Genomic DNA, 22,798 nt, shown 5'->3' with positions numbered 1-22,798 from the left:
CAAGTCTTCTTTATGTGCCTCAGCCAGATTGGGAAAGACTGAGAAGTAAATACACAGAAAGAATTATCTTCTTTTGCTTGTATTTCCTGATTTGAGTCATCCAGGGGTGAAAGAGACTGCCTTTTCTGCAACAGAAAATAACTCAGTAATGGCAAGTTGTATAAAAGAACTAGTACGAAGCATTGAACCAGTTTAACATACTGCCTAAAAATTTATAAGTTAATAAAATCAAATTCAAATGCCAAACATTATCGGTGAAAGAAAATACATACAAATGACACATTATATTTGAGACTCTACGTGTCCCCAGTTCAATGACTGGTACCTTAGGAAACTGTTCCTTAAAACATACAGTAAGATTTTCAGTACTTGAGAATTTTAAATATCATTTCTTTATATTTAAAAAATAGCTTAAAATTATAGCAAACTCAATTCAGATTCTCATTTCTTCTTTATCAAATTGGCCTCAATTTTTTAAAAATATAGTTGCTGCTCACCAGCTCTAAACAATCAACAAAAAATGTAGAACAAAAAGAGGTGGAAGGGACTGACAAATTACAATTCGGTGGGAAAAGAGGAAGAGAATGAGAAAGCATTCGATATTCTTTGCCCCAAAACAATGGAGAACTGTACACAGGCACCATGGTAATTACTTACATCTTCCCTATGTCCCACTAATACATACTAATAATTTAGTTTCTATTACTAGTCACTTACCTACACGAAGAAATTGATACATTTTGGAATTTATATGACTTAGCTACATGGCTTTTAAGAAGTATCCTACTATGGTTTGACAGTCCCCTCCAGAACTCATGTTGCAATTTAGCTGCCACTGTAACAATATTAAGGGAAGGGACCTTTAACAGGTGAGTAGACCATGAGGGCTCCACCCTCACTGGGGACTTGTATTATAAGGGTGAGTTCAGCCACTCTTGTCCTCTCTTACCCTCTTGCCTTCACCATGTGATGACACAGCAAGAAGGCCCTCACAAGATGCCATGCCTTGATATTGGACTTCCCAGACTCCAGAACTGTGAGCCAATAAATTTCTGTTCATTATACATTACCCAGTCTGAGCACAAAACAGAACATGTCCTTTGGTAAGTTATGAAATTGCACTCTATTCCAGGTTTCCCCTAGCCTGGCTGTAAGATTAAGGTGAGGATGACGACAACTGCATTATTTCTCTCTTCCAAATAAGAGACAGTTGGTGACTTAGTCCTTTTGTGCTGCTGTAACAAAATACCACAGGCTGAGAAATTTATAAAAACAACAGAAATTTATGCTGGGCATGGTGGCTTGTACCTGTAATCTCAGCTACTCAAAAGGCTGAGACAAAGGGATTGCTTGAGGCCAGGTGTTCGAGACCAGCTAAGACAACATAGCAAGACCCTGTCTCTAAAATAAATAAGTATGCCTTACAGTTCTGGATGCTGGAGAAGTAAAGATGAAGGCATTAGTAGGTTTGGTGTCTGGTGAGGGTTGCTCTCTGCTTACAAGACGGCACCCTGTTGCCACATTCTCCGGAGGGAAGAATACTGAGTCTTCTTCACATGGTGGATGAGACTGGGGAGCAAAATGGATCTAAGCCGGTTCCTTCCAGCCCTTTTTATAAGGCACAAATCCATACATTAGTGCCTAAGTGCCTTTTATAAGGCACTAATCCATACATAAGTGCAAAGCCCTCATGACTTAATCATTTCCCAATACTTTAAACAATTTCTCTAGATTATTTTATAATGCCTAATACAATGTAAAAACTTTATATAGTTATACTCTATTGTTTAGGGAATAATCACAAGAAAAAAAAGTCTACCATGTTCAGTACAGTTGCAACCATACATTTTATTTTTTTCTATATATTTGTGATTCACAATTGGTTGAACCCACAGATGCAGAACCCACAGACAGAGAGGGCCGATTTGTATAGAGAGGAAGGCAATTGGACCTAAGTGGTTAAGATATCAACTTAATTTAAAGCAAAGATCAAATGGTACAATTCAGATGTTTCTGTAGATAGTAAATATCCACTGTCAGATAATACTATAGGCACACACTGTTTTATTGTACTTCATTGTACTATACTTCATATACATTGCACTTTTTACAAATCGAAGGTTTGTAGCAATCCCACACCTAGCAAGTGTATCAACTCCATTTTTCCCAACAGCGTATGCTCACTTCATGTATACTGTCACATTCTGGTAATTCTCCCAATATTCTGAACTTTTTCATAATTGTTATTTGTGTTATAGTGATCTCAATCAGTGATCTTTGATGTTACTATTGTTTTGGAGGCACCACGAACTATGCCCATATAATATAGCGAACTTAATGGATACATGTGTATGTTCTTACTGCTCCACACATCTGCTGTTTCCTTTTCTCTCTCCTCAGGCCTTCCTATTTCGTGAAACAACAACACTGGAATAAAACCAATTACTGGCCATAAAATGACCTCTAAGTGTTCAAGTGAAAGGAAGAGTTGTACGTCTCTCACTTTACAACAAAAGTTAGAAATGATTAAGCTTCCTGAGGACAGCATGTTGAAAGCTGAGGCAAACTAAAAGCTAGGCCTCTTGTGCCAAACAGCCAAATTGTGAATGCAAAGAAAAAGTTCTTAAAAGAAACTGAAAGTACTACTCCAGTGAACACAGGAGTAAGAAAGCAAAACAGCTTGACAGCAGATATGCAATAAGTTTAAGTGGTCTGGATAAAAGATCAAACCAGTTACAACATTCCCTTAAGCCAAAGCCTAATCCAGAGCGGGCCCTAACTCTCTTCAATTCTATGAAGGCTGAGAAAAACTGCAGTTTCTCTCCCAGTGGGAAGCTAGCAGAGGTTGGCTCATGAGGTTTAAGGAAATAAGCCATCTCCATAACATAAAAGTACAAAATGAAGCTGCAAGTTATCCGAGGATCTAGATAAGGATACACTAAACACCAAACAACAGATTTTTCAGTGTACATAAAATAGCCTTATATTCAAAGAAGATGCCATCTAGGATTTTCATAGCTGCAGAGCGGGAATCAATGCCTGGCTTCTAAACTTCAAAGGACAGGCTATCTTGTTAGGGGTACTGCAGCTGGTAATTTTAAGTTGAAGCCAATGCTCATTTACAATTCCAAAAATCCTAGGGTCCTTAAGAATTTTGCTACATCTACTCTGCCTGTGCTCTACAGATACAAAAACTATGCCTGGATGACAGCACATCTTTTAATATCATGGTTTACTAAAGATTTTCAGTCCACCAGTCAGTAAAAGATTTCTTTCGAAATGTTGCTGATCATTAACAATGCACCTGGTCACCCAAGAACTCCAATGGAGATGTACAAGGAGTTGAATTTTTTTAATGCCTGCTATTCCATAGCCCATGGATCAAGGAATAGTTTTGACTTTCAAGTCTTACTATATAAGCATATTTTTTGTAAGGCTATAGCTGTCATAGTGATTCCTCTGATGGATTTGGGCAAAGTAAACTGGAAATCTTCTTGAAAGGATTCACCATTTAAGATGTCATTAACTACACTGATGATTCATGAGAGGGGGTCAAAATATCAATATTAACAGGAGTGTGGGAGAAGTTGATTCCAACCCTCATAAATAATTTTGAGGTGTTTAAGACTTCATGGGAGGAAGTAACTGAAGATGTGGTAGAAATAGGAAGAGAACTAGAATTGGAAGTGGAACCTAAAGACGTGACTGAATTGCTGCAATCTCATGAAAAAACTTGAACAGATGAGGAGTTACTTCTTATGCATGAGTAAAAATGAGGTTTCTCAAGTAAAAGCTACTCATGGTGAAGATGCTATGAACACTGTTGAAATGATAACAAAGGACTTAGAATGTTACATAACCTTCTTAGTTGATAAGGCAGTAGCAGAGTTTGAGAGGACTTGATCCCAAATTTCAAAGTTTTACAGAGAATAAAATGCTATCAAGTAGCATCACATGCTACACAGAAATCTTTGGTGAAAGGAAGAGCTAATTAACATAGCAAACTTCACTGCTGTCTATTAGGAGAAACTGCCACCTTTAGCAACCACTACCCTGATCGGTCAGCGGCCAACAACACTTGAGGCCAGACCCTCCACCAGCTAAAAGATTATGACTCACTGCAGGCTCAGAGGGTCATTATTATTTTTTGAGCAGTAAAGTACTCTTAAATTGAGATATGCACATTGGTTTTTTTAGGCACAATGCTATTGTATACTTAATAAACGACAGTAGCGTGTAAACATAACTTTTATATGCATTTGGAAACCAAAAACTTTGTGTGACTTATTTGACCACAGTGGTCTGGATCTGAGGCCACAGTATCTGTGAGATATACCTGTACCTGAGGTAAAGAAATGGACAGATTTTTACTTTGAGATGGAGTCTTGCTCTGCCACCCAGGCTGCAGTGCAATGGTGTGATCTCGGCTTACTGCAACCTCTGCCTCCCAGGTTCAAACAATTCTCCTGTCTCAGCCTCCCGAGTGCTGGGATTACAGGCACGTGCCACCAAGCCCGGCTGATTTTTGTATTTTTAGTAGAGGCGTGGTTTCACCATGTTGGCCAGGCTGGTCTCGAACTTCTGACCTCAGGTGATCCACCCACCTCGGCCTCCCGAAGTGCTGGGATTACAGGCATGAGCCACTGCACCCAGCCGAAATGGACAGGTTTTTAAATGCCATGATGATCAGAACAGCTTGATGACTAAAAATAACATGTTACTATTCCCATTCTTGTGGAAAAGGATTTGGGTTTTTCTTTTAGTGCTTTTAGATATAATCTCATAAACTCTTAACAATATTCTAACAATCATAAAAAGACTGTGCTATAACCTGTGAAGGTAACTCCTGAAGAGAAGTTGCAAAAATATTTTAAAAAATAATGAAGAAAGTATTCACATGACAAAGTTAATGTGTACCAAGGCAAAGCCTCTCAACTTGTGTACAAGGAATGCTGAAAGAGTCCCCTCAGCTCATGAGAAAGAAAAGTGGGGCCTCAGTGCAACCAGAGTGCATGGGCTTGTGTTAAGTGGTTTCCAGATTACTCCAATGTGCCATATCAACACTGTTTCCTAAGTGTGTAAAGGAATGTAAGATTGGGAAACATCTAATTAGTGGAAATTGCTAATCAGAAAACCAGAAGAACTAGGTTCAACTCCTTGTCAACTCACTAGCTGAGTGATCTTAAATTACTTTAACCTCTTTGGGATACTTAGACTCCTCATTTACTAAATGAAAACTAGAGTATTTCAATGGTCTCTTCTAGTTCTAAAACCCGTAATTTCCCTTAAGTTGACACTTCATAATATAAAGCAGTAGTCATTACTCATTTAATTAAAAACTCTAAATTCAGATATTCAATAAATATTTGTTATTTACTGAACCTAGTCTGCATGTGAGGATCTGGAAAACAAATATGGAAGACAAAATCCCTAAATAGATCTTATTGTGAATAATCTTTACATCCCTTTTAGGAGGTTAAATAGTAAAGTCTTCTGAATAGTGCCCAAATAAAGGAAATATTTTGCACAGATAATGGAAGCTTGCCTATGCATAATAAATATTTTTTACTTTAGCTATAATCAGAGCTTCTACCAATATATAAGAATTTTCTCCTCTATACCCTTCAACTGTTTTAAAAAGAAAAATTATGGTCATTTAAATTTACTCACAAATTACATTTGTAATTAAAATTGATTTCCAAAGTATAAATTTATAAAAATAGTTTAAAGACTCTCAAAAGGACTTCAACATCTTATATTCATATTACAGCAAGAAAATCAATGTGCTCCATATATTTTACCCATGATGAAACTTGTCCCATATCCATTACTATATACATAGTTTAATTGGGTGGGGTTGGGAGGGAGAGGCATGAATTCAAAATTTTAATTAAATATTACATAATTTAATGTTCCCCCAAGAATCTGAGCTGACATTTTCATATGAATACAATTTCACAAAGGTTACAAATATATATCAACTTACAATAGAAGGAATCATTTAGTATTTTACAGTTTTTCTAAAAATCTAGCTCCATAATCACTCTTTAAAAAAACAAAAAAATCCTTACCACATAATATGAAAAGTCCACATTTCTCTGGAAATGCATAGTCATCTAATAGTAAGGTCCAAAATGAGAATTACTATCTCCAGAGGAGGGTGGAGGAGGCAGCGGTGGAGGGGGAGGGGGTGGGGGTAGGGAGTATGGTAAGTTAAGTAATGGATGAGCTGCCATGTTTGGTGTAGCCCAACTCATGTTTACAGGTGGGGGTGGTGGTGGGGGTGGAGAGCGGAGTGGAAAATTATGCACATCAAACATTGGAAGAGGAAAGGGGTATTGTGGCATAATGGGATTATCTTGTCTCTGCGAAGGAAATCCTGAAGTCTCCTGAGATACCATATGTTCTGAATTATAGAAATGCTGAGGTGGAGGCCTGCCATGGCAAGATCGAGGGTATCTGCCCCTGGAAAATCCTCGTGTGAATTCTCTGTTACGATATCCTTTTGCATGCTCTGAAGTAGAGTGAGCATTCCAATTCTGATGTACTTCAGCAAAATCTTCACCTTTGAGTGAGGGGAGGGAAAACAAAACAACAAAAGTAAGTTTAATATATCAAAAAGCACTGTTTGAAATTTCAATTATGAATTTTCTTTATTATCCGGTATATCTTATGGCAGTTAAAAAAGTTTAAAACATAAAATGGTAAATTTTAAATGAATTTGAAAAGACAAAACCTAATGCCAAAGAAAGATAATCGAGCAAGTCAGAAAACACTTAGACGATAACTGTTCTACTCCAGCCAAACACCACAGAAGAAAATGTGTCACCATCTCTACACACTCTCAAAGGCTGAGTATGGATCCTAGACTTCTATCCTTGACAGGCAGTAATGAGGTACTCCAACCCTTCCACCGCAGTAGCATCAGGAACAGGCTGAACAGGGTGCCAGTAACAAGCCTCCCCGCAGTGACCATGAACATCACATGGGGAACCTGAACTTCCACCTCCACTGGCAGCAACACAGTGTTCTTCCCTCTTTTACACTGTGACAATGTCAGAGAAGACTGAGTAGAGTTAGGATTTTTGTCCCCATCCAGTGCTAATGAGGCCATCTTCCACTGGCGTCAGTGCATGCCATATGGGGAGGAATGACAAAGTACTCCTGTCCCTACCGGGCATAAGAAAATACCTCGTGGGGTGTCAGAACTTCTACCCTCATCCAGCACCCCTTGGCCAAAGGTGTCAACAGAGGCTAAGAGGAATACCTAGACTTCAATCTACCCCATTCTTCTTGCTGCCAGAGAAGCATTTTTAAAAAGACAAAGAAACAATTACAACAAACCCAGCTAAATCAGAAGATTTACATAAGATCCATGGTCTTGTAATATAATACTCAATATCCCAAGTTTCAATAAAAGAAAATTGCTCATCACAAAAAGAACCAGGAAGATTTAAAATTCAATGAAAAAAAAAATTAACCAAGGGTGTCACAAAGATGTTAGAATTATGAAAGGTATTAAAGCAGTCATAAAAATGCTTCAACAAGATATTATGAACATTCTAAAAAATTAAAATTACAAAGTTTTAGCAAAAAAAGGATATAAAATAAAGAATAAATTGAAATTTTAGAACTGAACATTACAATAACCAAAATAAAAAACTCAATGGAACAATATTGAAGGAGAAGAACAAAGGACGGAAACTACCCAACTTCAAGACGTATTATAAAGTTTAAGTAATCACAGCAGTGTGGTACTGGTGAAACAACGGACAAATAAATCAATGGGACAAAACAGAAGGTACAAAAATAGATCCCCATAAACATAATAAACTGATATTTAACAAAGGAGCAAAGGCAATACAACAGAGCAAAAGTAGTGTTTTTAACAAATGGGGCTGGAAAACCTGGACACCCATAGGCAAAAAAATAAATAAATAAATCTAGACAATAATCTTACACCGTTCACAAGAATTAATTCAAAATGGATCACAGACCTCAATGTAAAATGCGGAATTATAAAATTCCTAAAAGATAACATAGAAGAAAATTTAGATGACCTTGGGTTGATACTGACTTTTCTTTAGAGATGGAGTCTCGCTCTGCAGGCCTGGCTGGAGTGCAGTGGCACGATCTCAGCTCACTGCAACCTCCACCGCCCGGGTCCCGGCTCAAGCAATTATCCAGACTCAGCCTCCCAAGTAGGAATGCGCCACCATGCCCAGCTAATTTTTGTATTTTTAGTAGAGACGGGGTTTCACCATGTTGGCCAGGCTGGTCTTGAACTCCTGACCTCCTGATCTGCCCACCTTGGCCTCCCCACGTGCTGGGATTACAGGTATGAGCCACTGTGCTCGGCCAATAATGACTTTTTAGATAATGACTTTTTAGATAGGACATCAAAGGCATGATCCATGAAAGAAATGATCAATATGCTGAATTTCATTAACTTAAAAATTTCTGCTCCATGAAAGATACTGTCAGGAGAATGAAAGAAAAAAAGCTCAGAAGTTCAAGGTTACAGTGAGCTATGATTGTAACACTGCATTCTAGCCTGGGCAACAGAGTAAGAGATCTCAAAAAACAGACAAAGAAAAAAAAAAGAAAAAAAAACCCCTCAGCAAGACATTTGTTGATGTAGGTAAGATTCTAAAATTTACACTGAAAGGTAAAGGACCTAGAATACCGATTATAATTTTGAAAAAGAAAAATAAAGTAGGAGTTATCACTCTACGCAATTTCAAGACTAACCTCACATTCCATACAAAATTTAATTCAAAATGAATCACAAGTGTACAATTTAAAACAGACTACAAAACTTTTAGGGAAAAAAACAGAAGAAAATCATTAGGATCTAAAGCTAAGCAGGAAGTTATCAGATTCCATAAACAAAATTGATAGCTTTCCTCAAAACTAAAAAACTTTGGTCTTGCAAAAGGCCCTCTTAAAAGAGGGAAAAGACTACAGACTAGACAAATCATGAACAAACCACATATTTGACAGAAAGCGAGCATCTAAAATACACATTTTTAAATTCTCGTAACTCAACAGTAAAAATTCAGAAAAACAATTTAAAAGTGGCAAAAGATAATGAACTGACATATCACTGAAGATAGAGACGGTAAATGAGCACATGGAAAGATGTTCAATGCCATTAGCCATTAGGAAAATGCAAATTAAAACCACAATTATATTTGCACTACAAACCTAGCAAAATGGCCAAAATTAAAAAGAGTGATAACACCAAATGCGGGAGAAAATGCAAAGAAATTGTCACTCATCCATTGCTGATAAAAACGTAAAATGGGGGCCGGGCGCGGTGGCTCACGCCTGTAATCCCAGCACTTTGGGAGGCCGAGGCGGGCGGATCACAAGGTCAGGAGATCAAGACCATCCTGGCGAACACGGTGAAACCCCGTCTCTACTAAAAATACAAAAAAATTAGCCGGGCGTGGTGGCGGGCACCTGTAGTCCCAGCTTCCAGGGAGGCTGAGGCAGGAGAATGGCGTGAACCTGGGAGGCAGCGGAGCTTGCAGTGAGCCAAGATCGCGCCACTGCACTCCAGCCTGGGCGACAAAGCGAGACTCTGTCTCAAAAAAAAAAAAAAAAAAAAAAAGTAAAATGGTACAGCCATGCTGAAAAACAGTATGGCAATTTCTTAGGAAACTAAACATACAATGCAACTATTATACAACCAAGCTATTGTACTCTTGGGCATTTCTTCCAGAAAAATAAAAATCTGTTTTCACAAAAAAACTGTACATAAATATTTATAGCTGCTTTATTCCTAATAACCCCAAAATGGAAACAACCTAGATGTCCTTCAGTGGATGAATGGTTAGGTAATCTGGTAAATTCATGCCATGAAACGTTACTCTGTAATGAAGAGGAACAAACTATTATTGATACATGCAGTAATGTGGGTGGATGCACAGATTTTTTTTTTTTTAATTTTTTTTTTATTATTATACTTTAAGTTCTAGGGTACACATGCACAACGTGCAGGTTTGTTACATATGTATACATGTGCCATGTTGGTGTGCTGCACCCATTAACTCCTCATTTACATTAGGTATATCTCCTAATGCTATCCCTCCCCTGGTCCCCTCCCCACAATAGGCCCCGGTGTGTGATGTTCCCCTTCCTGTGTCCAAGTGATCTCATTGTTCCATTCCCACTCATTGTTCTCACTATGAGTGAGAACATGCGGTGTTCGGTTTTCTGTTCTTGTGATAGTTTGCTGAGAATGATGGTTTCCAGCAGACGCACAGATATTATGCTCAGTGGCAAAAGCCTTTCCCTAAGCATACTATATTGTATAACTTCACTTATATAATTTTCTGGATATGACAAAATATATGAAAATGGAGAATGGATTAATGGTTACCATGAGTGAAGGAGGGGCTGAGTGGTAAGGACGTGGCTGTGACTATAAAAAGGCAACTGGGTAGCTCTCTGGTGATGGAAATGTTGTATAGCTTCATTGTATCCTGTCGATACCCTGGCTGGGATAGTGTTCCATATATAGTTATGCAAGATGTTGCAACTGGGGGAAATTGAATAAAGGGCATACAACAACACCTCTCCTATTATTTTTACAACTGTATGTGAATCTACGGTTATCTCAGAAAGTTTAACTTTTTAAAAAAGGTAAAGGGAATGCATGTTTATAAATAAGATACTGTGATTTAGGGGTTCATCAAGTACTTGATCATGGAAGCAAACAGGTATCTTAAGAAAAAAGTGCTGACAAGCACAAGTAACAAAGTTTAGTCTGTCTGTTACCTCAGGAAGCCATTTTTACTGCTTAAGTTCATAAAACTACCACACCTCCTGCTATGTAACGGCTCTAAATGTTAGCAGGATGCTAGGAGGTAAACAGAGAAAACCCAGATGTTTCCCTTGGTTTTATTATTGATAAACTTATATAGATGCAAATGAAGATAAAAAAACGACTATATATATCGTATTCACTCACCTGGCTCATTAAATTCAGATTTGAGTTTTTTCCGGCCTTGAATCTGAGATTTTTTCCTCTGTTTGGCTTCTTTTTCTTTTTCATCATCACTGAAATCTAAGGCCTTGCAGAGAAAAGTACATAATAGGTTTATGTTACATGGATTTGCCAATTCAATAGTACATACTTGGAGGTGAAGAAAACAAGCCTATTACTAATCATTGACTAAAAAAAGTTGCCTTTTTGATACTTAATATTTTCTATATCTGAATTAGACATGGTAGAAAAATAAAGTATTTTTTGATAAATGCTTAATGACTCTTTAATTAACACAGGTCAGTAATCAACCTTCAGATATGAGTCTGACTTCCAGTTTAGACTTAAGATTCATCATAGTATCAGATGCAAAAGAGTGCCAAAGGTAAGAGTATCAAGGACTAAGTAAATTATATACATTATCAGAGCCAATAAAAAATGGAAGACAATGTTCCATAATTCATTCATTCAAAATACACATCCAAGCACTGTTCTAAACATTTCACAGGTTCATTCTTTACAGGTTTACCATCTTATTTTTTAAATATAATTTTAAGTATATAGCAAGAACTATAAATAAATGAGGGAAAATAAGGGTACACAAATCATGAGGAAGCTATTTAGATAGGACCATAGGCAAAGGCTTTTTTTTTTTTTTTTTTTTTTTGGCGCAGTGGCACGATCTCAGCTCACTGCAACCTCTGACTCCCACGTTCAAGCGATTCTCCTGCCTCAGTCTCCTGAGTAGCTGGGGTTACAGACGCACGCCAACCTGACCAACATGGCAAAGGCTTTTATAAGCAGATACATGAATGATCCAACTCCTAAGAGGAAATTATTTAAAAATTAAAGGTGGTAAAACTCATATGCAACTAAGAATTAGGATTCATTCTTATAATCTACTGAGGAAACCAAGATTTATGAGCTATTTATCTTATGACTGCCATGGTATCTACATTCCTACGTTCAGGCATTTTATTATTCTATTATTAACACCAGAAAACTTTTATTATGTTTCATACAAAAAATATATGAAAGCAGGCCCACTATGTATGGATGGATACACATTTAAAAAGAAAAAATAAAATGTATATGAAAGTCTTTGTATGTAATTTTCAGTATGGCTTCACTGGAATACATTCTAGATCAAATCCTCCATCAACAGGAATCCATACACTTCAGATTCTGAAATCTAATTTGAAAACATGAAATAATTGTATGCCTTCTAATGCACTATTTCACATTACTGATCTTAAAGGGATAAGATTTTAAAACTCAGGTTAAATCTGGTATCTGACAGACACTAGAAAGTATGGAGATCAGATAGAAGACTCCTTTTTCTGAGAAAACAGATTAAATGTACAATGAACGAGTGCTACGACTTAATGCTATGTTATTATAGTGCTGGAAAAAGAGAAAAAAGGAAAAGGAAGACTTCTTGACATGGATAACCCAATAGAAACACCTGAATGAGTCAGCTATGAAAATAAAGAGAATTTTCAGGGAATGGAAACAACACACACAGAGGCATGATAGAACATAGTATATACAAAAAAGAAAAATGGTTCTGAAAGGTAAAGTGAAAGCTGCTGCTTCTTACACAGCAAAACCAGAAAAGATAAAATTGGAGACGCTAATAAGGAACCTTATTGTGCCATTTTAAATAATTGAACATCATCTTAAGAGCAGGAGGGAGGAACTAAGGATTTTAATTGGGAATAGTTTATTTCACAGAGATTACTTTGGTAGTATTTTGCTATCACTCCTAAAATCAGAGAAAAATTCACGTCTCTTATATGCAAATTAATTCATATTTCCATTCATTAAATACATTTATTCAACCATAAAGTATATGGTGGCATATTAAAAATGGCTATGAAGATGAATATGATACAACCCTAGGTAATTTTTAGTTTATTTACACAGTCCAACATTTCATAACACATAATTTCTCTTATTTTCCTTTATGCAAGCTTTCTATTTTCACATCACATGATGTTTCTCTTTTCTCTTTTTAAGTTTAAACTTCACGAATTTATAATTTTAATCTATGATCAACACCAGGCAATAATTCTATACTACAAAGTTTCATCAACAAATATTACATAATTAAATCCCAACATACTTAATGATCCAGTTCTAGCTACTTGGAAAAAACGAACACCATGAACTAGGTGAGATGTAATTTGGCAATTAACCTAGTCAAACGAATTTTACGAATAACTCACATTGCTGTAATTGGTAACTTCAATGGTTAGGTCAGAAACAACAGGGATTCATTAGAATATCTGGATTCTGGTCGGGTGCGGTGGCTCATGCCTATAATCTCAGCACTTTGGGAGGCAGAGTGGGGTGGATTACTGGAGGTCAGGAGTTCAAGACTAGCCTGGACCAACATTGTGAAACCCCGTCTCTAATAAAAATACAAAATTAGCTGGGCGTGGTGGCATGTGCCTGTAATCCCAGCTACTCGGGAGGCTGAGGCAGGAGAATCGCTTAAACCCGGAGGCAGAGGTTACAGTGAGCCGAGATTGTGCCACTGCACTCCAGCCTGGGCAAAAAGAGCAAAACTCCATCCCATATCCAAAAAAAGAAAAAAAGAAAATCTGGATTTTACAAGAAATATGTTTTGAGATATTTATGAATCTCTAAACATTTTAAAACATGTAATTCCAGTAATAAGATGCTCTAGATGCTCTAAACTTAATTCAGAACATTAAGTGAATATTCAGAGCCTTAATTGAAATCACATAAATACACAGACTTAGAAAACATAATTCCATTTTAATTCAGATACTAAGCAAGGATCATTCACTGGTTAAGTGATTAATACCTGTACAAAACCCTCTAAGTGGGTATAAACCTGATTCATACCTCAGTAAAATTAGAAACTAACACAGATCATGATTTAGCATTGCTTTAAACATCTAAAATGACCAAGGTTAAATCTGTAAATATCAAAAATCTGTAATACTGGCTGGGCAAGGTGGCTCATTCCTGTAATCCCAGCACTCTGGGGGGCTGAGGCAGGAAGATCGCTTGAGGGCAGGAGGATCACTTGAGGCCAAGAGCTTGAGACCAGCCTGGGCAACATAGTGAGACCCCCATGTCTATATTCGTTTAAAAAAAACCAAACTGTAATACTGAGAAAACTTCATAAGAACTGCCAAGAAAGTTTTAAAAACTCTCCTGTATGATTTTTACTTATAAAAATATTTATATACATTTTTATTTTATACTATATAAATACATGCTATTTTTAAGAAATGAATATATTCATTGTTGTAATTAAAAAAAAAAAAAACCCTCAAGATAATCTGCTTAAACACTTTCATAGAATGTTAACCAAGTAATCCTATTAAATCATTAACTCATTTATATATTATTCCTAAATTTACTACACATTTCTAGGAAGACTAGATTATCAAGTCACCTTGGGGCATAAAACTATTGTTTTGCTGATGTAGATACAAAAAGAAAATCAAGGTCCCTTTTTAGAAAGGTAGTTATATCGTTAAAAAGTAGAGAGTTAGGCAGCTTCCAATGATCTGGTGCTTCCAATGATTTTGTACTTCCAAAAGAAGGGCAGCTTACTACTACTAAAAGCACCACGTCTTCATGTCCCATACGGTGGGTGTATTTACTAAACTGAATTAAATTTTTTAAAACTAACGACAGCCTGCCTTTATCACACATCAACAAAGTTAACAAAAATAGCAAATTACATTGTAAATAAGGTGATAATTATTAAAATACAACTAAATGTAACTGAAAAAAGTTTTTTTCCTAAATGACCAATCAAAACCTTTCATTGAAAGGTATAAAATAGTCATCTAGGAGGGTGAGAGAATACATGGGCTAGAACAGGAGAATGCAGTATGGCTGCTAGCCAGTATCAATGACTTCCCTAACAGCAAGGATGATAAAATTTATAAGACTAAGTCCTGCCCTACTTTATAAAATGTTGCATAAAAAAACTTATACTTACCTCTGGTGGTGGTTCCTGATCATTCTTCCATGATGCATCTGATCCCTTATCCCTGGGTGGGGTGGGGATGGGAGTCAAAAAAGTATTTATCACAATTCTGTTAAGTGCTTATAACTTAAAAGTACTGAAAATAATAAAGGACATGAGTTTAACCTTTAATTTTGCAATACACTTATGTGTCTTTTACCTTATTTCAAAAGATGTGGGAAGTTCCTAAGAAAAACACAAAAGTTGGGCAAATATAAATATTAGGATTAGGGAATTGGAATGAGAAGCCAAGGCTATGGTGTGCAGTGGAAAGCAGATGGACAGCGCTTTTGATTTTTGTTTTCATGATATTTGCAGTTTTCACAAAACTGAGTTTTAAAAAAACCCTTATTTCATGCCAACCGTAGATCGGAAGTTGTTCCACGTGTGAACTACACAAAACTGACTGAGCCATTCCCTTTTCAAAGATTTTACAGGTTTAATGGCAGAGATATCAATATGAATTATTTTCTCCTCAGTTTACCTGAGGAATGTCAGTAATCCTCTATGAGTAACCAAGGCTTATTCCAACACTGATTCTCAAAGCAGAGAGGGTCAAATGAAGGCTAACTATGAATAGTTTGAGGAAGAGGAAGAGGAGCTGCTTTAAAGATTCTGAAGGACAATATAACAACTGGCATGTGTGAAATGTGTAATTGCAGCTGAAAATCAACAACTTTTGGTGCAGAGTTTTATACTTTACAACCAACAGAAGTACAGAAATCTATTATGAGCAGTATAATTTGTGAAAGCTCATTTTTAATCTTTTTAATTTTGTTAATTTCATAGTTTCAAGTACTATTTTGTTATTCCATTATGTTAAAATATCACAAAGTAAAATATTACAAAGTATTAGGACTAGATGTCCTTATTGTTTTAAACTAGATCTCAAAAATAAGATTCCCAGGAATTAAGCCCATTAAAATCAATGTACAGACGTCAGTTTGCTGGCACAACATGAAAGTTGTTAAGTTTGCTTTAAATTTTTGATTCAGAACTTTGACATTATATATGAGTATCAATGACTTTTCCATCACTTAAAAGAAAAAAAGCATTTCCTCAATTGTCATTTCACACATGCACCTTAAATATAGGTCTGGTATTCCTTTCTGCATACGTGACATCTCATGATCTGGACTGCTGTTAGCCTGGAATCACAGGCATAAATGGGAAAAATTCCCCAACTACTGCATCTATTACAAAAAATCAAAATCTACTAATGGAAAGATCAAGCAACATTTCAAAAAGCACTTTTAACAAGACAGTAAGTACATGAGAAACTAAGATCAAAATAACCTCATCAGAGAACAGTAAGCTTGAAAGGAGCTGAACTTCTCTACCTCAAAGACAAAGTCCTCCACCGAGTTCCCATGACAGACGCCAAAATGCAGTCTAGAATACAACAGTTTTCCTGGGGGAGGGAGGTTTCTGAAATATAGGTCTAATTTCCCACTTCATTGATTTACTACTACTTCTTAATAGAAGAACTGCAAATCAAAACCAAAGACTGAATCTATTATTTAAAATCTATTTAAAAACCATCTTCAGAAAACCTCTTCAAGTTTATCTGTTTTAAGCTAAAATACTCTATTTGTTAAAAAGCTGCATATGTGGCATATCCACAGCAGTATCTTTATATTCAAAACAGGATGAAATGCTAAATATTTAAAGCATTTTAGAATATATTAATATCTTGAAGGCTTTGTGTCTATTTAATTCATCTTTCTTGTCAGTGTTATTTAGGAAAATAACCTTATGCAATCTGAAGAATAACTTAGGCAAAATATTCCTCCAGACTTTTATGTAGATTCTTAAACATGAGTTAAATCAATTATCAGGACTAAAATTTTCATCTCTGAAATAAATGAAATTTGGTGACTTGAGACTTTATTTAATATGTAAGTGGCATAAGTAATCTTCTTATGCCATGCAACTGGGGCTGGTACCTTTGACATAATATCAAAGTTACTCAGTGACCAAAGCTCCTTTGTTTTCCTGCAAAAACAGCATCTATAAAAATCTATCGCCTAGGTTTTAAGTTTCCAATAAAAGAAGAGCTAGAACTAAAAGGAACTTCTTTGTCAAACTGAGTGCAAAGTCTCTGGATTTAACCTTCCCCCAATCTTTGGCAGTCTTTTCTTCCACTCCCAATCTAAAAATATTTTTGGTGGCTCATATTCATTACATCATTCGAAAGCATTCAAGTTATTTTTATTAAAAAAAATCTATTCTACTTAAATTCATATGCTATCTCATGATATAAAAAATTAAATAACATAATTATAACAAGTTCAACTGATACAAACAGCTTTACGACTAACAGCTGGCAACAGCTAACATTTGAAAAATAGTCAACCAATGGGAGCAAAAATATAAAAAAATTGCTGGTCACATGCCACAGAAATCACTTAGCATTATTTGTAAAGAAAATGGAGAGCACTGGTTTGTTGGTTAGGTCAACTCCATACACCATGGCTTTCTACACAATTCTTCAGGGACACGTGTTAGTTGTCTCTCTACAAACTTACAATTTATAAGCAAAATAAAGAGATATACTCATTTTTTTTCTCTTGAAAATTAAGTTTTATTGAAGAGCAAGGTCTCTAAATAGAATCCCAAGAGAATTTTACTTAACTGAAAAAAAAGTTATTAAGAAATGATAGTAATATTAGTACTAATACTAAAATAGCAAGTACATTAAAGAAAGTATATAATGGAAAAAACACTGAACTAGAATCAGATAGTGTACAAGGCTCAAATGTGCTCGTAATGGCTGATTATTTCATTTTTTGCAAAAGATATGAGTTCTACGTACAAAATCTGAAAATAAATTGTAGGCTTCAAAGATATTGTTAGGAAGATAAATGAACTCTTTGCAAGGGAGACACAATATAACTATAAGAAACTACATCACTGAGAATTATTCTTGAAATATAAGTTATGTAAGTGAAGAACAACATGGCAGTAAAGTACTTACTGTTTAAGTTTTTCTGTGAATATATATTGGGTGAAATCTTTCATTGATGGAGCAAAATACATAGTCTCCTTTATTTTAATACCTTTACTCTCAATGTGATCTGAAGAATTAAACCGTAACACATAAAATGGATGTGCAACAGGTCCAAATATCTCAAATATCTGTAATAGAAACACAAAGTCCTCTTTTAACATGTAAAATAACTATTTGAAAAGTTAGCAGTGTTTTCTTTTAAAAATCCCACTGATAATTGCTAGAACAAGGTAATTTTGTCAATGTTAGGGCAATAAAATAATTTTTATTTATATTTATGTCATTTTTACATACTCAGTCTTCATGTATTGATTAAAATGCACTCGCTCATTCCAGATTTCCCTTCTATGAATGTAAAAACAACAGTAACAAGTTTGTTCCTCACCAAATTCAAATCATTTTGGTGGTACCAACTAGATGCAAATTATGATTTTTTAAAATTATTGTTCATTTAAGTTGTAAGGTACAAAGAAAAGGATTGTAACTGGTAACTTTTGAGAAATAACATGTATACATTTGGAATCATCAGATGGGAAATATAAAAGCAAGCTTCTAACTTCAATAGGTGTTAAATCGCTTTTGCTGTTTCCATAGTGTCAGGAATTTTGTAAAATTAAAGACTTTTTCTAATTTAACAAATAATAAAGTAGAAGTTATTTACGTTTAAAAAACACAAAGATGGTGCAGCCTTTAACATTTAACTAAAAGAACTGCTTTTAGCAGAACCACATATTTTACTTCTGAAAACGTTTTAAGAATAATGAAAGGAAACCTCTTGGTTTCAAACTGTATTTTCTTCTCAAAATACGTGAATTAAAAAATATATTGTCTGGCTGGGTGTGGTGTGGCTCACTCCTGTAATCCCAGCACTTTAGGAGGCGAGGCGGGTGGATCACCTGAGGTCAGGGATTCAAGACCAGCCTGGCCAACATAGTGAAACCCCATCTCTACTAAAAATACAAAAATTAGCCGGGTATGCTGGCAGGCACCTGTAATCCCAGCTACTCAGGGGGCTGACGGAAGAGAATCGCTTCAACCCAGGAGGCAGAGGCTGCAGTGAACCGCGATTGTGCCATCGCACTACAGCCTAGTGGACAAGAGCGAGATAATATATGTATATTATAGAGATAAGACCATGACCAATGCCAGTACAGATTTTTCCAGTCTTTTTTCTAATATGTTATTTTTTCTTTACGACCATACTGTAGTTTTGTATACTGTCCCTTTTTAAAAACCTAAAGTTGTTCCATGTTATATTCTTTGTAAGTATAATTTTAGCAATTATAAAACACCTCTTTACAGAATCAGAACAACTTATTTAACTTCTTTCTTTTTTTTTTTTTTTTTTTTTTTGAGACGGAGTCTCGCTCTGCCGCCCAGGCTGGAGTGCAGTGGCCAGATCTCGGCTCACTGCAAGCTCTGCCTCCCGGGTTCACGCCATTCTCCTGCCTCAGCCTCCTGAGTAGCTGGGACTACAGGCGCCCGCCACCTCGCCCGGCTAGTTTTTTGTATTTTTTAGTAGAGACGGGGTTTCACCGTGTCAGCCAGGATGGGTCTCGATCTCCTGACCTCGTGATCCGCCCGTCTCGGCCTCCCAAAGTGCTGGGATTACAGGCTTGAGCCACCGCGCCCGGCCTAACTTCTTTCTTTTTGTAGGACATTTAGGCAGCTTACAATTTGTTCAACATAATACATGATGCCATGATAAAAATCTTATATATAAATCTCTATACTTCAGATTTCCTAAAAATTGATTTGTAAGGAGGGGAAGTATTGAAGCTGAAAGTACGATAATTAACACTAAGGCATAAAAGTTTTAATGGAAATTACTAAATAGCTTTCTAAATAGCTTGGACCAATTTATACCAACTGCCTTGAACATAGTTGTTTTATCACATCCTCAGTTCTTAATTTTTGATAGCAAATGCTCTGCACATTTTATGATCTTTACTACAGCACTGAATCTTTTATTCGTTTTCACTAAGGCGTAAAACAGCTCACCTATCAGGGCACCACCATTCTGAAGATACGTGTACTCTAAAAAGAAGTAGTGACATTAAAAACTATTAAAATGCCAATGTATTATGAAATAACACTAACAGCATCACAAATTTAAAGCTTTAAAAAAGTGTAAAAGCAAAAAACTTTAAGAAAATAGCAAGACATTTGCTTTGAAAAGGTTTAGATAAATCCAGTAGACCTCATCCAGTAAGAACTGTGAAGGACGGAAGAGGTGTACTCAGCACCACTCTTACTGGCCTATCTGACATCTATTATTGTAGTCTTATTTTCACTTAAAATTGTTTTAAAAACAATTCACAAGTTTAATTCCCTCAAATACAGGCAAACCCAATTCTTCATTTGGGCAGAGATTAAATGTCCCATCAACCAGGAAAAAACACTTCCTATAATAATGAATGTGAAGGCCATATTTAGAAAATTGTGAAACAAAATGAAATTTATTTATAATCTACTTCCTTTGTCTTATTTTATTTCTTCCCTATTGACCAATCCACCAATCCCCATCAACAATTATAAATAAAACATGAAATTCACACATTCTAAAAAAACCAAAAAACAAAAAAACCTTTTAAGTTTCCTGTGTATTCATTAATATAAGGTAAAATAATCAGTATGCAACCTGGTACATAGACTGTTTCCCAGGTATTTGTTTCCTAGATAGCATGAATCCATTTCCTAAGAGTGAAAAACGATTTCAATGGAAAAATTCCTTGCAAACTTCAGGTCTATGCAGTATGGTTTGAACTAAAATATAAGTGACATTCAAAATTCTTGGACAAAATCAAAGCATAATATTTTAGTTGACTGTTCCTAGGTTCTGAAGTGTTTATGAGCCACAACTATAATGAAATCATTATAAAGTTTTAGGTAAAACAACATTACAGGCAGTAGATAACAGGAAGCCATACAATAGACAGTATGTGACATGAGCCAATACTAATAGGTATGTTACAGGAAAACTTGACCAAGTTCACATAAGCAATTTAGCTAATCCAGAGTAGAAAACAGGAATTTAATAATATTTTAAATCACCATTAGCCTCTGAGTGTAGAGTTTAGATTGACTAATACCTAAGAGCTAAACTGTAAAGAGTAACTTAAGACACAGCAAAGCTCAGGCCAGCCCACTTCTCCTCATACAGCTCCATATGAGGCACCCATATTCCTTCTCGGTCATTCCACCCAACTTAGGGGATTTTGTAACTTCCATACTACCTGATTCAAGATAAAAGCAAAGGAAGTAAAAGACTGTAAGGACAGTATAAGAAATTGAATTTGGAAAAGTAGCAGCTGAGACCTCTACTATGAGGTGGGCAGGCAGCTTTCTTTATATCTTTAAAAATGGTATATATTCTGTAGGTGTTCCTATAAAAATTTAATCCAACTGATGCTTTATACTTGCCCTGTCATTGAGAAGTGGTTTCTTAGGTATCCTTTCACATGGCTCTAGCTGATAATACTCACCATTTTTTACTCAAAGTCATCATATTTTTGCTACAAGATCTCCAAGGATTCCTATCACACATAGAGGTTAATACACACCATAACAACAACGTGGTACAGCTATAATGTAGGGTCTGCTGGGAAAAGTAACTGACAAGCAGAGAAGATATAGAGTGCATGCAGCTCCCCAAATTCCATCCCAGCATAGGATGGGCTTAAATGTTCTGTGTGCACCATGGCAAAAGTTTCAGTGGCGTAGAAGGCCTGTTTGAGCCAGCAGGCTGGACGTGCACAGACAATACTGCAAAAGGGAGAATGAGCTGTACTCTCCTCCCCTTCTCCACACACACACCATGTCACAAACTTATAAGTTATCTAGAGGGGGCTAGGTAACTCCCAGTTTTTCTATTATCTAGGAGAGGACTAGGTAAATTCCAGTTTCTCTAAGTAACAGTAACTACATCAAGGAATCTCCAGGACTAGGAACAATGCTGGCAGACTGTGCCTGTGAAAGGCCAAGATTTGCATGCTGCCACCTGGGAACAGCCTTTAAAGAATGTCTCTCCAGGTAAGCCAGCTTTGGGCTAAACTGCCAAAGGAGAAAGGAAATGAGGAAATGAACCTTTACAACTATTCAACATTGTCTTTTATCAATCACTTTGTGCTTTTTTCAATTCCCATTAACAAAAATGAAGAAAATACAGATAAATGGAGTATTCTAATCCATTAGGTAAACTGATCACTGTGTGTATTACTGTATCACAAGTTACCTTGAAATATATCATGAGAACTGAGGGGGTGGGGAACAACACTCCATCAATATAAAAGAGTCCTCTAGAAAATCATCATATCCTAGCAAACAAGACAGTAATATAATCTTTTAAAAAGGAATCAGTAAAAATTTCCTACCCACTGATATATGAGAAGGAAACAGATTTCACTAGTTATCAAGAGACCTAGCAGTTATTAGGATTAAAGGGCAAAGGTAAGAATAAAAATCTGAGACTGTCCTCCCTTAATCAGTGGGGAAGGTAAAGGGAGGTGGAAGGGAAATGAACCTGGGTTGTAATCTCATCCATTTCAGCTTTGTGACTTTTTAGCAAGGTTTCTCAAGTTTTAAAATAAAGGTAATTCTACTTCCTTGCAGGGTTTTAGTGAACTTAAAATGATAACATAAATATCACTGTAGCTGATTACTATTGTGTTACTGAAGAGGGAAAAGATGTTCAATGGCTTGCTACTGAAGGTAAAACTAATTTAGTATTTAGATAAGACACGCTAACAATCTAAAAGGTACTCAGTTTCATATTGTGCTT

General features: G+C 36.0%; 1 protein-coding gene across 2 annotated transcripts in view; it reads right to left on the bottom strand.

The window, feature by feature from the left end:
- Positions 1 to 1,823: 1,823 nt before the first annotated feature.
- NAF1 (nuclear assembly factor 1 ribonucleoprotein) overlaps positions 1,824 to 22,798 on the bottom strand; it is a 41,329-nt gene continuing 20,354 nt past the window's right edge. The window contains exons 5-8 of one of the 2 annotated variants that reach the window (XM_050791820.1): positions 17,986 to 18,146; positions 14,982 to 15,033; positions 10,979 to 11,081; positions 1,824 to 4,342 (exon numbers count right to left, since the gene is read on the bottom strand). In XM_050791820.1, the coding sequence (XP_050647777.1) occupies positions 4,206 to 4,342; positions 10,979 to 11,081; positions 14,982 to 15,033; positions 17,986 to 18,146 (453 nt within the window). In that variant the 3' untranslated portion in view covers positions 1,824 to 4,205. Of the gene's footprint in view, positions 4,343 to 5,884; positions 6,566 to 10,978; positions 11,082 to 14,981; positions 15,034 to 17,985; positions 18,147 to 22,798 lie in introns of those variants that run through there. The other variant, XM_050791819.1, reaches the window with a different exon arrangement.

This window comes from Macaca thibetana, chromosome 5, assembly GCF_024542745.1.
Source record: "Macaca thibetana thibetana isolate TM-01 chromosome 5, ASM2454274v1, whole genome shotgun sequence".
Classification (NCBI taxonomy): domain Eukaryota; kingdom Metazoa; phylum Chordata; class Mammalia; order Primates; family Cercopithecidae; genus Macaca; species Macaca thibetana.
The sequence above is the reverse complement of the archived record's forward strand: the minus strand, read 5'-3'. Positions and strand labels throughout refer to the sequence as shown.